At 41.6% G+C, this 12717-nt stretch overlaps 1 protein-coding gene across 2 annotated transcripts in view; it reads right to left on the reverse strand.

The window, feature by feature from the left end:
- Positions 1-1972: 1972 nt before the first annotated feature.
- Positions 1973-12717, reverse strand: part of CSNK2A2 (casein kinase 2 alpha 2) — a 40812-nt gene continuing 30067 nt past the window's right edge. The window contains exons 9-12 of one of the 2 annotated variants that reach the window (XM_044663094.1): positions 11266-11366; positions 10380-10528; positions 8724-8817; positions 1973-2442 (exon numbers count right to left, since the gene is read on the reverse strand). In XM_044663094.1, coding sequence (XP_044519029.1) covers positions 8741-8817; positions 10380-10528; positions 11266-11366 — 327 coding nt within the window. In that variant the 3' untranslated portion in view covers positions 1973-2442; positions 8724-8740. Of the gene's footprint in view, positions 2443-8613; positions 8818-10379; positions 10529-11265; positions 11367-12717 lie in introns of both variants that reach the window. The other variant, XR_006505431.1, reaches the window with a different exon arrangement.

Raw genomic sequence — 12717 nt, forward strand, 5'->3', positions numbered from 1 at the left:
TATGGACCCCTTCTCAGATTAATGTTTGTAAATAATTGAATGAAATGCTAAATTTCAGTTAGAGGTTAGTGAAAATAAAGATGTCATTTCCCCCCCTTTTCCAAGTTCATGAACCCACAAGAATCTATCTATGAACCAAGAAGTTTACAAAGCCTAGTTTAAGAACTCTCGATCTAGACCACCCCTCTCATCAGCCAGGTGCAGAAATTGCAAAGGACCCAACCTGAATTAAAAGGACAGAATCTGTTAAAGATCCATGTGGTGCCTTTTTTTCCCCTAAAGACAACCCATAAGCCGCACACCCCATCTATAATAGTATTTTCTGGATTGATACATATATGCACACACAGGCCAACACACGGATAATAAATACATGTTTTATATATATGCGCACATACAAAGAACCACATCTATAAGGTTTAGAAGGCATGAAACGTACGGTACAGGGAGGTACTTGTAAAAAGAGGTAATTATAATGCATTTTCAGTCAGGAGACGGGGGAGAAAAATGGTGAGCAGAACCAGAATCAGAGGTAGCCTTACAAGAGAGAACTTGAATATAGGGGAAGTCAGAGGAAAACAAAGAGAGTTGGGAAACATAAAATTCAGTTGTACAGAGTTCTACTGGGTCTTAAAGAGAGTTTTAAGTATCTGCTTTTGTTAAGACCCCAGGTTTTTAGTTCATTGGATAAAAATGCTCTGATCCTCCCGAGAGAAGTCACAGACAAGATAGGAACCTACCCTTCTTGGCAGATAACTCCCCACCCCCTACTCCTTCAGAAAAAAATAGTTATGCATTTCTGTTTACAGTTAAATCATTTAAAAAATAAGCACTTGTTGAAACAAAGGAAGAATAATGCCACGATAACTGACTAATAATGGAGACCCAGGTTACACCAGAACTGCTCCAATTCAATGCCCAGGAATTTTTTCTCCCATTTCCTACCGCTCCTTACAACTAGGAGGAAAGCCAGAATTTGGAAAAACCAAAGATCAGCTCACACATTCATATACTTTCTTCTCTATTGGTCTTATTCGTGTTGGGAGAGTGAGGGGTGGGGGAGAGGCCTTATAGGCTCCCAAGTTCAGTTAGAATATTTATATAGGGTGGGTTTTTTGCAAAGCATTTCACAAATACTTCATGTAATCCTCATTAACAACCCTAGGAGATAGGTGATTTTGTTATCCCCATTTTACAAATGGGGAAACTAAGGCAGATAGGTCAAGAGACTTAGCCAGGGTCACACAGAGAAGTCTTTCTGTAAATCCTATGTCTATACTTTTGTTTAAAGATGGGGGGGAAAATCTATTTTAAAAACAAATAGTCTCCCAATTTTGCCCTTCTTCCCCATGATTGAGGCCTTTAAGCTTTCAGACTGTGGCTGGAGGTAAGCAGCCCCACAGATCGGAGACCCCCATCCAGGATGAGACTCGCTCTTTCTAACTCTTATGGCAAAGCAGGGAAGAAGGAACAGGGGAAATGGAAGGTGTAGAACAGAATATGTGAGCTGATGGGGAGAGAAGGGAAAAGCTAAATCATCTTCCTGAGTTCACTGTTCGGGGCAAAGCAAGCTCTATTCGCTAGCTAAAATGATAGTCAATGACAGAGCCTGCTAGGGAAGGAAAGCCTCTCCTCTGCAAGACGGGCTGCTCTTCTCCGTCAAAGCTGTGAAGATTAACGAGGGGAAATTCAGGGTCCAAAGTGAAACTTGTGCCCGTTTCACTGAAAGTTCCTGCTGCCCGTTCTCTTAGGTTAGCTCAGCTGCTACAATGAGCTCCCCCAGCCAATCCGTCTAACATTGGACAGCTTTCTATGGAAGGCTGCTTTAGGTCACCTTCTTTTCCTAGGTCTGGTCTCGCTCCATTCTGGCCAAGAACATGGCATGGCCCATCTGCCTCGGCCTCTGCTTCAACACCACCATTTTGGGAATTCTCAGCTCAAAGCTCCTTTCATACTGAAAACTCTTCATACATTTCTTTTAAAACTTTTATTCAATAATATATAATTTTTTAATTATAATATATAACTGTCCATCATGCCATATATTTCCCCCCCATTCCCCAACTGGAGTTTGTGGCCAGCTAGTTAATACAGTTTGCTGGGGAGGGGGGCCATGGGGCCAAAGGTCAATGGGTTGAGGTGAGGATGTAGGAAGTGGGGGAGCAACATTAACCAACAACCATTTTGCATACCCTCCACATTTTCCATGCTTTCTGGGTCAGAAGGAAGTCAACAGGAAGTCAAAGGCGTATGAACCTTTTACATTCAGAAGTAAGGTTTGTTTTATAAACTGTTGGTTGCCATTCAGCTGGTGTGGTTCCTGCTCTCGTAACCTGTCACCGTGACGTGTCTGTCCGCTGCATGTGGTCTCTGTACACACGTTAAGACATTTGAGTTGGTTCTTGTTCTGCTTATGGAAAAGTGGGAGAAACAGCATCAGACCTGGGGAGAGACAGGGAGGAGGGAAGAGACGGTGTTAATGAGGCTCAGGTGAACTTCCAGGCCATGCCTCCACCTCTATCTGGCCTCGCTGGCTCACAGGCTGTGATCTTGGAGCTTGTCAACCGCCTCTGAATGCTCATCAAGAGAGCCAACGGGCCATTTTCTTGGATGAGTTTAGGATTGTGCCTGGGCTTCTTCTAGTTCTCTCTCCCCCTTTTCCACCATCTGCTTCTCTACAGAAAGCTTTGTAGCAACTTTCCCCCAGCGGTGAAACCCAGTTTGGTGAGTGGAGGCCATAGCAGGCACCGATTCACATGCTTCACCATACCGCTCAGCAGCATTGAATGACCTAGTCTCAGTCTCCCCCAGGTTCCACAGATTATTTGGGGGTTTCTGCAACCCTTCTACCATCATGGGAAGCCTGGCAATCACATTAGCAGCCAAACTCTGGATCCCCTTTTCTTTGAGACTAGGAATCTCCAGAAGAAAGGGCCAAGTCTCTCTTCGGCTGTGATAAGAAGTGTGACCATGGCTGCTTCCCACTAGTTGGGGGGGGGGGGACTGGGGGACAGGGAATTTGGTTTTGTGAACTAAGAAGTGAAAAACAGGTTTCTCCTTCTTCCACCTCTGCATTCATGTAGTAATGTTGTAATTAGTGACATCCCAAGAAAGGAAATCTTGAAAACTGTCAATACAACTGAACTAAGCTCCCAGAAGAGACTGCCACCCTCACGACTCTCTGGGAAGTCAATGGAGACAGTACACTTAATTCTTGTAAAAATTTGTTTGGTCTTGACTCAAGATAATGGTGAATCTATAAAAGCAAGGGTGTGAAAATCTGCATTCCAACTAATATTTCAACATGGGGGGGAGGGTTAAGAACAGCCCTATATAAAGCTTTGAGTTGGGAGCTTTTTTTAGGGGGATGAATGGGGCAAAGATGAACAAGAAACTCAAGGAAGCTGAATTTTCAGGGTTCCACCTATAAAAAGGAATAATCTTTTTAGTACCATGCACATGGCTCAACTTAAAAATAAAAAGCAAAAACTTACTGCCAACTGGAACTCTTTAAAAAATGCAGCATTTTAGGCCACCAAAAGGCGGGGTGCACCTGAGGGTTTCCTCCAAGGAGTGCTATCTATAGTGAAAGAGCATTTCTCAACAAAATCTCTCTCCAACTCCTTCCAGGTAGGCCTTCAGATCATGGGAATTAAATGCAAACACCACATGCACAATCTTAAGAGTAATATTCTTGTTTCTTTTGCTCTCAAGAAACGGGAAATGCAAGAGTTAAGGTTCTCATAGCAACCAGCAGCCAAATCTCCCCACAAATATCTGGTTGTTAAAATTTTTATTTATGAAAACAGGCTTGGTTTAACATGGCATTTTCTCCCCTCTCTTCTAAGGGCAGAAGTAGCAGCAGAACAGGGATTACACAATGACATGTACAAAGATAGGGGACCATCAAATCTGAAGTAGTCATTTGTCTGAACTAGTTCACAGCTTCGATGGGATTTTTCAGGCGGCAGTAGATGGTCAGCATCTTAGTTCTTGATGGCTTATCCATGATTTCCAGATGGATTTCGCAATTTGTCCCCAGAGTCTTAAAACACCATTTTCAGCCAAGACGGCCAGCAGGAAAAAACTGCCAATTTGTTGGTACTGTAAAAGACGGCTTAAAAACAAATTCCTACTAAAATTCACTCAGGGGTTAAAGGATCACAGTTGTAGAAATGTTTATTATAGCCTTCCATTTTTTCTCCCAAGAGCATGCATCACTTATGTATTCTCGCTGAGATGTTTTTCCACTTTCCAGGGCATGGGGATTTTAACTCCTCTTAACAAATCCATACAGTTCAAAATCACCATTTAATCTAGCAGAGTCACATCTTCTCACTTCTACTTCCTACTTTTTCCCACAGATGATTATTTTTTCTAGTTTGTAATATTTTACCAGACTCAAGAGTTGGAACATTTCTCTGTGGCCGAGATTAAGCTGTGGTGTTTTGAATGGTGAATGGGCATTGTATTTTAAATGACCTCTAGCCTAGTAAGCTAATTAGCCATTATTATGGGCAGGCCCAAGTTTGAGGTTTCTGTTGAATGCTCACAAAAGGTTAACACTGGTTTCTACTCCTAAAGTTAGGCCTATTTTAAAACTTCACTCCCTCCATACCCCTCTCCCCAAACAGATGACTGCACCACATCCCTCATGTTTGGAACCAGCACCCTGCCCTTCAATTAGTGCAACCTATTAACATAGGCAGCTGGCCTGAACAGGCCCAAACTTCAGGCCTTTGAGAGATGTTTGGTCTGGTTTCTGGGGTCAGTACCACCTTAGACTCCGCCGTCCCCCAGGGGAACTTTGATCTTGCCTTCTAGTCTCTTCCCTGACATCTGTTCCTCTCCCTTTAATCTTCATCACCAGACCCTGGGTCTCGCTCCCTTGGTTCTCAGTACCCAGATAAATTCTTTTACTTCACACATCCCTCCAAACCATCTTTTCTGCTGCTGGTATCACCCCATTTCTCATTAGTTCCTCTCCCAACCTAGCAACCCAGAATGGTCCGAGGCCTATAGCTAACAAGCACATTGATAGTACTTTTAAATTTGCAGAGCATTCACTTTACAGTTACTTCATCTGGTCCTCACAACAACCCTGTGAGGTAGGTGTCATCATCTCCATTTTACAGATAAGGAAACTGAGGCTGAAGGGGCTTGTTCAGGGTCACAGAGCTAGGAAGTTTCAGATCTTCTGGACTCCTATCCAATGTTCAAGCATTCAAATCACTCTAACAAAGCCTATTATTACCTTGCTCAAGGCCCTTCCCCTCCTAGGGCCTCTGTCCTCTTCTGAAAAAGGATTGGACTAGATGGCCTCTGATATCTCTTGAATATCTTGGCTGTAATACTCAATGGAAGACCACATATTTCTGAAGTGATTGACAGAACCTTTTATGGAATCAAGTTAGGAACAAATGCTCTTTACAAAGTGGGCTTTGTCATTCTTTCTCACTCTAATGACCCACAAGAGGGGCAAGAACAAGGGTTCCAATGGGTTTAAACTTTATTACTGTCCAAATCCAGGGCAGGTGAGGTGAGGTGACACTCTCTTCTATAATTAAGGCTAATGTATACCAAAAGTGAAGGATCACAAGTATTTCATTAAGTCTTACTGTTACTTAGCAGCTCCAGGAACTTTTGAATAAAAATATTGCTTTGAAATCATGCTTATTCATTGCTAATAAACCACAACATATATTATATCCTACCCAACTGGGCTTAGGAACATGGGTAATACCTGAGATAGCAGTAAACACTAGCTTAACAGCAACACCACTCCGTTCTCTCCATGTCCCTCTGCCTTTCTTCAGGAAAGCATAGTTATACCCCATCACCAAAGGCACTTTTGCTTCTGTTGCTATTTATCAGATATTATTTCAAGGGAGGTGACCTAGTCCAAGAATCACCACTGCCTAAAGATATTTTGCAGATCACCAAGGTTCTAAGTAAGGCAATTACAACACATCCAGTAATGCCCTTTGGGGCATTTCTGATTAGCCAGAAGAAAATTATTTGACCCCACATTAATGAGTGCCCTTATAGCTAAGGGGAATTAGGCACTCCGGACAAAAACTATTTTGAGGCAGAGGCATGTGAGATTTTAAAATCCAATCTACACTGCCTTTGCTGCAAAACCACCTGCTAGTAGAGAAAGAAGCCTCTAGAGATGCAGACAGGGCTGCTGGGAACCAGTATAGGCCAAGAAGATGTGCTGAGAAGGGCAAATGCTCCAACTACATGACAGAGTTGGACGGCTGACAAAGTTTCTCTACGAGTAAACTATGAGCTTCCTAATGAGGATCTAGTCCTGTGTCAAATGGGAGGTTACACACACCCCTGGATAGGCCAGTGAGGTGGGACTGCAGACACTCAGGAGTGAATCAAGGCAAGAAGTCTAGGGAGATCAATCAGGTGATTTTTTTCTGAATATCTTGCTGTTCCTTTGGGGAGAAAATAAGGAAAAGGAGGGAAATATGCTTCTGCTTCAGGACTTGCCTACAACTCCCCCAATCTAAATGGGGAAAGGGGGCCACTGCACAGTCCCCAAACGGATACTTTTTCTAGGGCAAGGAGGAGCAGAAAGAGAAAGGAGTAACAACCCACTTCCCCTAGAGCAGTCCTTCCTCACTCTGGAGCTGCGCCCCCTCCCGGACAGGCATACTAGTAGGCTTCTGGAAACTATTTCATGGCCTGCTACATGTGGAGATGTGTTCCATCTTTTAAATTTTTATTTTCAGGTAGGGTTGGGCATATAGGTCAATCTGCAGGATATGCAATGTAGGCCTGAGAGTGGTGGTATGAGAACCTTATCATCTTGCATTTCCTGGCTTTGGAATTTGTTTCCTCGTCTGTAAATTTGATTTGACACGAATGGAGTTTGTGTTTAGGTTTTGTTTGGGTTGGGTTTTTTTTTTTTTTTTTTTTGCATTTTCAATTCCCACAGACCAGAAGACAAAATAGAATTTACATGTATAGATAGGACCTGCTACCAATACCAATATGATTTTATTGGAATATGGAATGTAAACAGATGTTTCAAACAAACAATCTAACCTTATATAAAAAAGTATGGCATTATTAAATAGTTAATAAAGAAATCCTAAAGGGTGGTAGACACCTCTAGTTCTAGCCTAAATGTGTAAAGTCCCCACAGTTGCTGGATAGTTTTTCCAGCAGAGACCTAGAAGAGGCAGCTGTGATTGCCAGGCCCGACCCATGTTAAACAGTGCTGGTGACAAGTTTCAAGGGCATGCCCATAAAATGAATCACAGCCCTACGTTTCAAAAATCTAGCTTACTCTGCCAACACTCAGGGATTAGCATCCTGGATTCAAATCTGTTCACACCTGCTCCAATGGTGCCATTTCTTTCCTTAGCAGAAGTCCTAGCTCCCAACCCTCCCATCCCAATCCCTTTCTCAGTAACCTAGGTTATTTTAGGACCTTTCCAACACTACTCCAGATTCTTGACACACGAATGATATTTATCTCATTCAAGTAGAATACTGTATGTTTACGTATCTAATACATCAGAACTTGAAAGAATACATTCCTCTGATTTCTGTGAGAAGTAGTTTCTTTCACAGGGGGAAAAAGAGGAAGAGGGGAAGAAAGGTTCCCTATCAATACTTTGCCCAAAGTCTTTTCTGAATGAACTAAGGTGGCACACTCTTTTCTCTTTCCTTTTATAAACCAGGGGGTGGCCATTAGTTTTAATCCAGTTACCCCAATTAAGAGGCACTGACTTTTCTTTGATAGTGCTGGTTGTAAACAATAAGCCTATGTTTCAGTATTAAAATATGTATACATGGAAAAGTCTACGGTAAGGAAATCCTATAAGATTCTCCTACCATGGACACAGAAAAAAGCTATGCCAGAGGAAACCCACTCCGCCCCACCCCCCAACAAACAAACAAACAAACAAACAAACAAAATCCATAGTCTTATAAGCCTACAAACCAGCACCAGCTGCAGTGACTCTGGGGTATATACACTTACATGTATAACTTTTTGATGAGAATTACTGCTCTGGGCAGTGACATCAAGAAACTGAAAGTGATGGCAGATGACACCCAAGAGGATTGTTTTGCAGCAAAGATCTCAGTTCATTCAAATATTCTTGGAGACTTAAAGGAAAACTGCAGTGAGAAAGGACAGTCCCTGGAGAGCTCATACCATTAAGAAATCGTGTAAAACATGAATTTGTAAAAGCTTAAACAAATGGAAAGAAGGAAAAAAAGAAAAAGAAAGAAAAAAAGAAAGAATACTGTCACATTTACTATCTCCTTTGTGCCAGTGGAGGCTGACATTCTGCTAAAACCTGAGCCTGGATCTCACCAAAGGAAACCAGGACCACAATGGAATAGATAGGAAGTTAGATAGTCAGAGTTTGTTGACTGGGCTGGTCAATTTAACAGTGGTTTCCTGTAAAATGAAAACTGCATTACAACAACTCTGAGTTTCTCATCTCCCATTCATTCCAAAGAAAAGAGGCCTTTCCCTAAATCTTAGAGCATGCCAGACAGTTGGCTATTCCCTGTTTACTGGGAATTCTTCTTTTTTTTTTTTTTTTGGGATAGACTAAAAAAAAAAAAAAAAAAGTTCTTAACTCTTCTTTGCATTTAGAAGGAACGATCAGAATTTCTCATATCACACTGTAGTTTTCCTTCAAGATTTTTTTGGTTGGATGTTTTATTGGTTATCATCAATCTTGAATTACCCGTCGTTTTCCAGTCTTCATCGCGCTGCTGTCAGACCACTGGAGAGCACAGAATTTTCTGAGCTTGGCTGGGACTGCTCCTTCACCACAGGGTCTACAAAAGAGTAAAATTAATGACAGTCACATTCTCATTTCAAATAAGAGATCCAGGAAGATGAAAAGAAATAGGGTCAACAAGAAGGAATGAATGAGAGTGATGTAAATAAGTACTACTCTTAAAGAAAATTTCACAAAAAAGAAGCCAATAAAACTGTTCCTATAAGCAATTAAAAACAATATTCAGTTTTATTTTATTTCCAGGTCCACATTCGTTCCCTATCCTTTGCTATGTGATTAAGCAAATCAAATTCCTGCATTATCCAGAAAAAATATGCCTTTGCTCTCTGAGTCCTTCAGCAATCTGGGGTAGGCAACATGTATGTCTAGAAGCCTGGGGAATCGTACTGATAGAAGTTCCTGAGTCTTTCAAAGCTTTTTGTCTTTACAATGTTGTTGGATTCTGTTTATTTTACTCTATGCTGGTTCCTAAAAGTCTCCCCAGATTTTTCCAAAACCATTCCTGTCATCATTTCTTATAGCACAATAGTATCCCAGCACTTTATTGATATAACTTGTTCAGTCATTCTTGCAATCAACTTTTGTTCTGATGCTATTATTTCCCAGAAATATTGGAACTTATGAACACAAATATATTACCCAAAGGCTGACAGAAACCCTGGCTCCTGCTCTAAGATCTCATGACCCTGGGATTTGGCTATTACAGGATTGATTCCCATTTTAAAAAGAAAGACGATAAGAGATCTGAAGGTATTTGTTCACATTAAGAGCAGTGCCAGAAGCAAGACCCTCCAGCCAGTCTTCCCTCCAATACTTCTTCCACTATACTATATTATGCTATGCTATGCTATGCCTCATGTCTATTTCTCACTATCAGCCAAGTAAAAGACTGCAAACTCAGAGTGGCTGGCAGCTTCGATCCTAATTTATAGAATAAATGTGGGCCTGGTTAGCTTCCCTATGCCCTGAGCTCTTCACCTACCACCAAGTAGCAATCCCAAAGACAGAAATGATATTTAAGATTATTTAGCACACCTAGAATTCCAAATGACTATAAACATTCTATACAATGAAGCCCCCATCTGAATAAAGGAATAAGAAGACAGGCCAATAAGAATCTTAGTTGCTTTCTTTTCTACAAACACTTTTCATATCCTTCTACTATCCCACTCTGAAATACACACTATCTCGATCTCTTTTTTGCCAATATTTTTATACTTTTGGCATCCCTTCTCTATGGGCCAACATTAACTGCTTTCTATAGCTTTTAAGCTTTTTAATAGCACAGAGGCATCTAATTCTATTTGAACAATGTTATCTTGTCCTATAAATAGCTCCTTTTAAGGGGAAAGGATTCCTTACAGGTCTCATTAGAATGAGATAGGTGGGTATGGATTAAATGAGTGAACCAGTTCACATGTTTAAGCCCAGGGTACATTAACAAACAGTAAGGTTTGGCTGATGAGGGTTTCTAAGGATGGTGCAAAGCTTTTACAATTCAGCAATCATGTCAGTCTCTACCTCTATATATAACATTCTTATATACTCAGTCATGAGTCAATCGATGGCTGATTTCTGTTGACAAATGTTTGAACTTACAGAAATAAGGGTGTTCCATGGCCTCTTTGGCAGTCAGCCTCTGTTGATGGTCATATCGCAGAAGTTTGTCAAGAAGGTCCAGGGCCTCGGGACTGACAAGATGTCTATTCTCACTATGGATGAAGTTTTCCCAGCGTTTTCGAGAGTGTCTGAAGGATGAATGAAGGCTTAGTGTCTGAAGCTAAACAAATCCCAAGTAGCACTACTAGAGCTACAACTACATAAAAATAACAGCCTTTCAAGAATTAAACCTTCTAAGTTTGATTTAGGGCTTTTCTTCTATTAAAGAAGAGGTATTCTTCTTTTAAAAAGACATTTTCTAAGCCTTCATTCAATTTTCTGCAGGAGCAATATAAATGAATCCACCATGAGTATTACCTTTCAGAATGTATTCCTGGGCACCCCAGGGGTTCCTAGAAGTACTGTGTAACACCTGGCAATTTATGAAGCTTTAAAAATAGATCTTTTCTACATTGTTACATTGTATTAATACTACACAAAGTGTTAGGGGAAAGTGAATTTACAATCACTCTTTCATAACCAGCAAAGCTTTCTTCCTGGGAAAAAAAAAAAAAAGCCTCATTTTTTTCTCTTTTTTACACTTTCTCTTTGTTTAACTAACTCTGCAGGTTTACTTGGGATTATTGATGTTGACTACTTGTGTATTCCATATGAATCTGCTTTTGAATTAACAAAGGATTTCCTAGCATATGGAGAAACAGTTCTGATTTCCAGACACAAGAAATGATATAAATGATATTCAAATTTTTCAATTTTAATTTCAATATAACTCTAAAGTAGAAAGAAGCAATTTTTAAGATGTATTTTCATTGACTTTGCCAAAGAAATAAGATAAACTATAAAGCCCTCCCACTCTCTTACTTACTGCCCCAGGATATCATTGAAGTGTGGGTCCAGGTCTATGTGGTACTTCTTCAGATATCCATATAATTCATCTGTACCAAGTACTTTGGCAATCCGGACAAGCTGAAACACAGCACAGATTTAACACAACCACCATGTAGCAAATTCCCTGCCAGCTTTCAAGGAAACTATTAGAAAGACTGCCACAATGACTGATATGTCCCTTCCAAATGAAGCCATTCATATCACCTACATTAAGGGTGCATTTGGTACCCAAGCCTCCCAATGTACCACACATAACTGGACAAACATTAAGGACAGTGAGGTGATGAGGGTCTGCACTGTAGTGGTAGGGATGTCAGAGGAGAGAAGGCGCTGTATTTGGGAGATGTCGCCAAGGTGAGACTGACAGGCTTTGGCAATAGCTTGGATATAGGGAAGAGAACGTGAGGAATCCAGGAAGACTCCTAGTTTGGGAAGTGCTGCTTCTATAGGACTAGAAAAGGCAGCAGGGTGAGGGGAGAGGAGGTTAGGTGAAAAGACTATGGGTATATTTTGGACATATTAAGTTTAAGGTGTCTACTGGACAACCAGTTCAAGATGTCTGAAAGGCAGGTGAAAATTTAAGACTGAAAATCAGCAGAGGCCGGGGTAGGAAAGCTGGATCTGAGAATCAGCATAGGGATAATATTTAAATCCACAGGAGATCATGAGATCCCCAAGTGAAACAGTATAGAGAAGAAGGCCTAAAACAGAGCCCTCTTCTGAGGGACACCTATGGTCAGAGGGTGTGATCTGGAGGAAGATCAAGCAAAGGAGACAGAAAAGAGGCAGGCAGGTAGGAGGACCAGGAGAGACCAGATGGTGTCATGGAGGAGAAGAGGATCAACATGGTTAAAGGCAGCAAAAGGCCTGAGAAAAGTCCACTGGATTCAGCAAGAAGAAACCATGAGTAACTGGAGAGAGCAGAGATCTGATGGAATAATGAAGTCCAAAGACAGACTGTAAGGGGTTAGCTAAAAAGAGTCTTGGGGAGGTAGTGGACAATTGTAGCCTGAATAGCTAAGTTCCTGAGATAGGCCTTCTTCCTCGGGTCAGATGCTCCTTCCTGCTTTCTCTGAAGGGATGGGGAACCCTGCGAAGCTGTAAAAGCCACTGTTCTGAGGGATGACAGGACACTCTTCTCTAAGCCATGTCACATTTGCTTGGTGAGTCACAGCTCTAGGCCTGACCTTCCTCTGCCTGAGAGCTCTGCAAGGGATCTGCCAAAGCTAAAAGCTAGGCCTCTACTCCAGGGAGCCACACCATGGGAGATGCCCCTCTGGCTCCTCCTGGGAGCACAGGCACCATTGGTTTAACAGATCAAACCTTGGCCCCTCTACTGAGAAGCCCAAAGAAGCATCAGAGACATTCCCACCTAGGTTTGAGTCTAGCTCTGTGACCTAGGGCAAGGCACTTAATGCCTCCAAACCAC

The sequence above is a fragment of the Gracilinanus agilis genome, chromosome 2 (genome assembly GCF_016433145.1).
Source record: "Gracilinanus agilis isolate LMUSP501 chromosome 2, AgileGrace, whole genome shotgun sequence".
Classification (NCBI taxonomy): Eukaryota; Metazoa; Chordata; class Mammalia; order Didelphimorphia; family Didelphidae; genus Gracilinanus; species Gracilinanus agilis.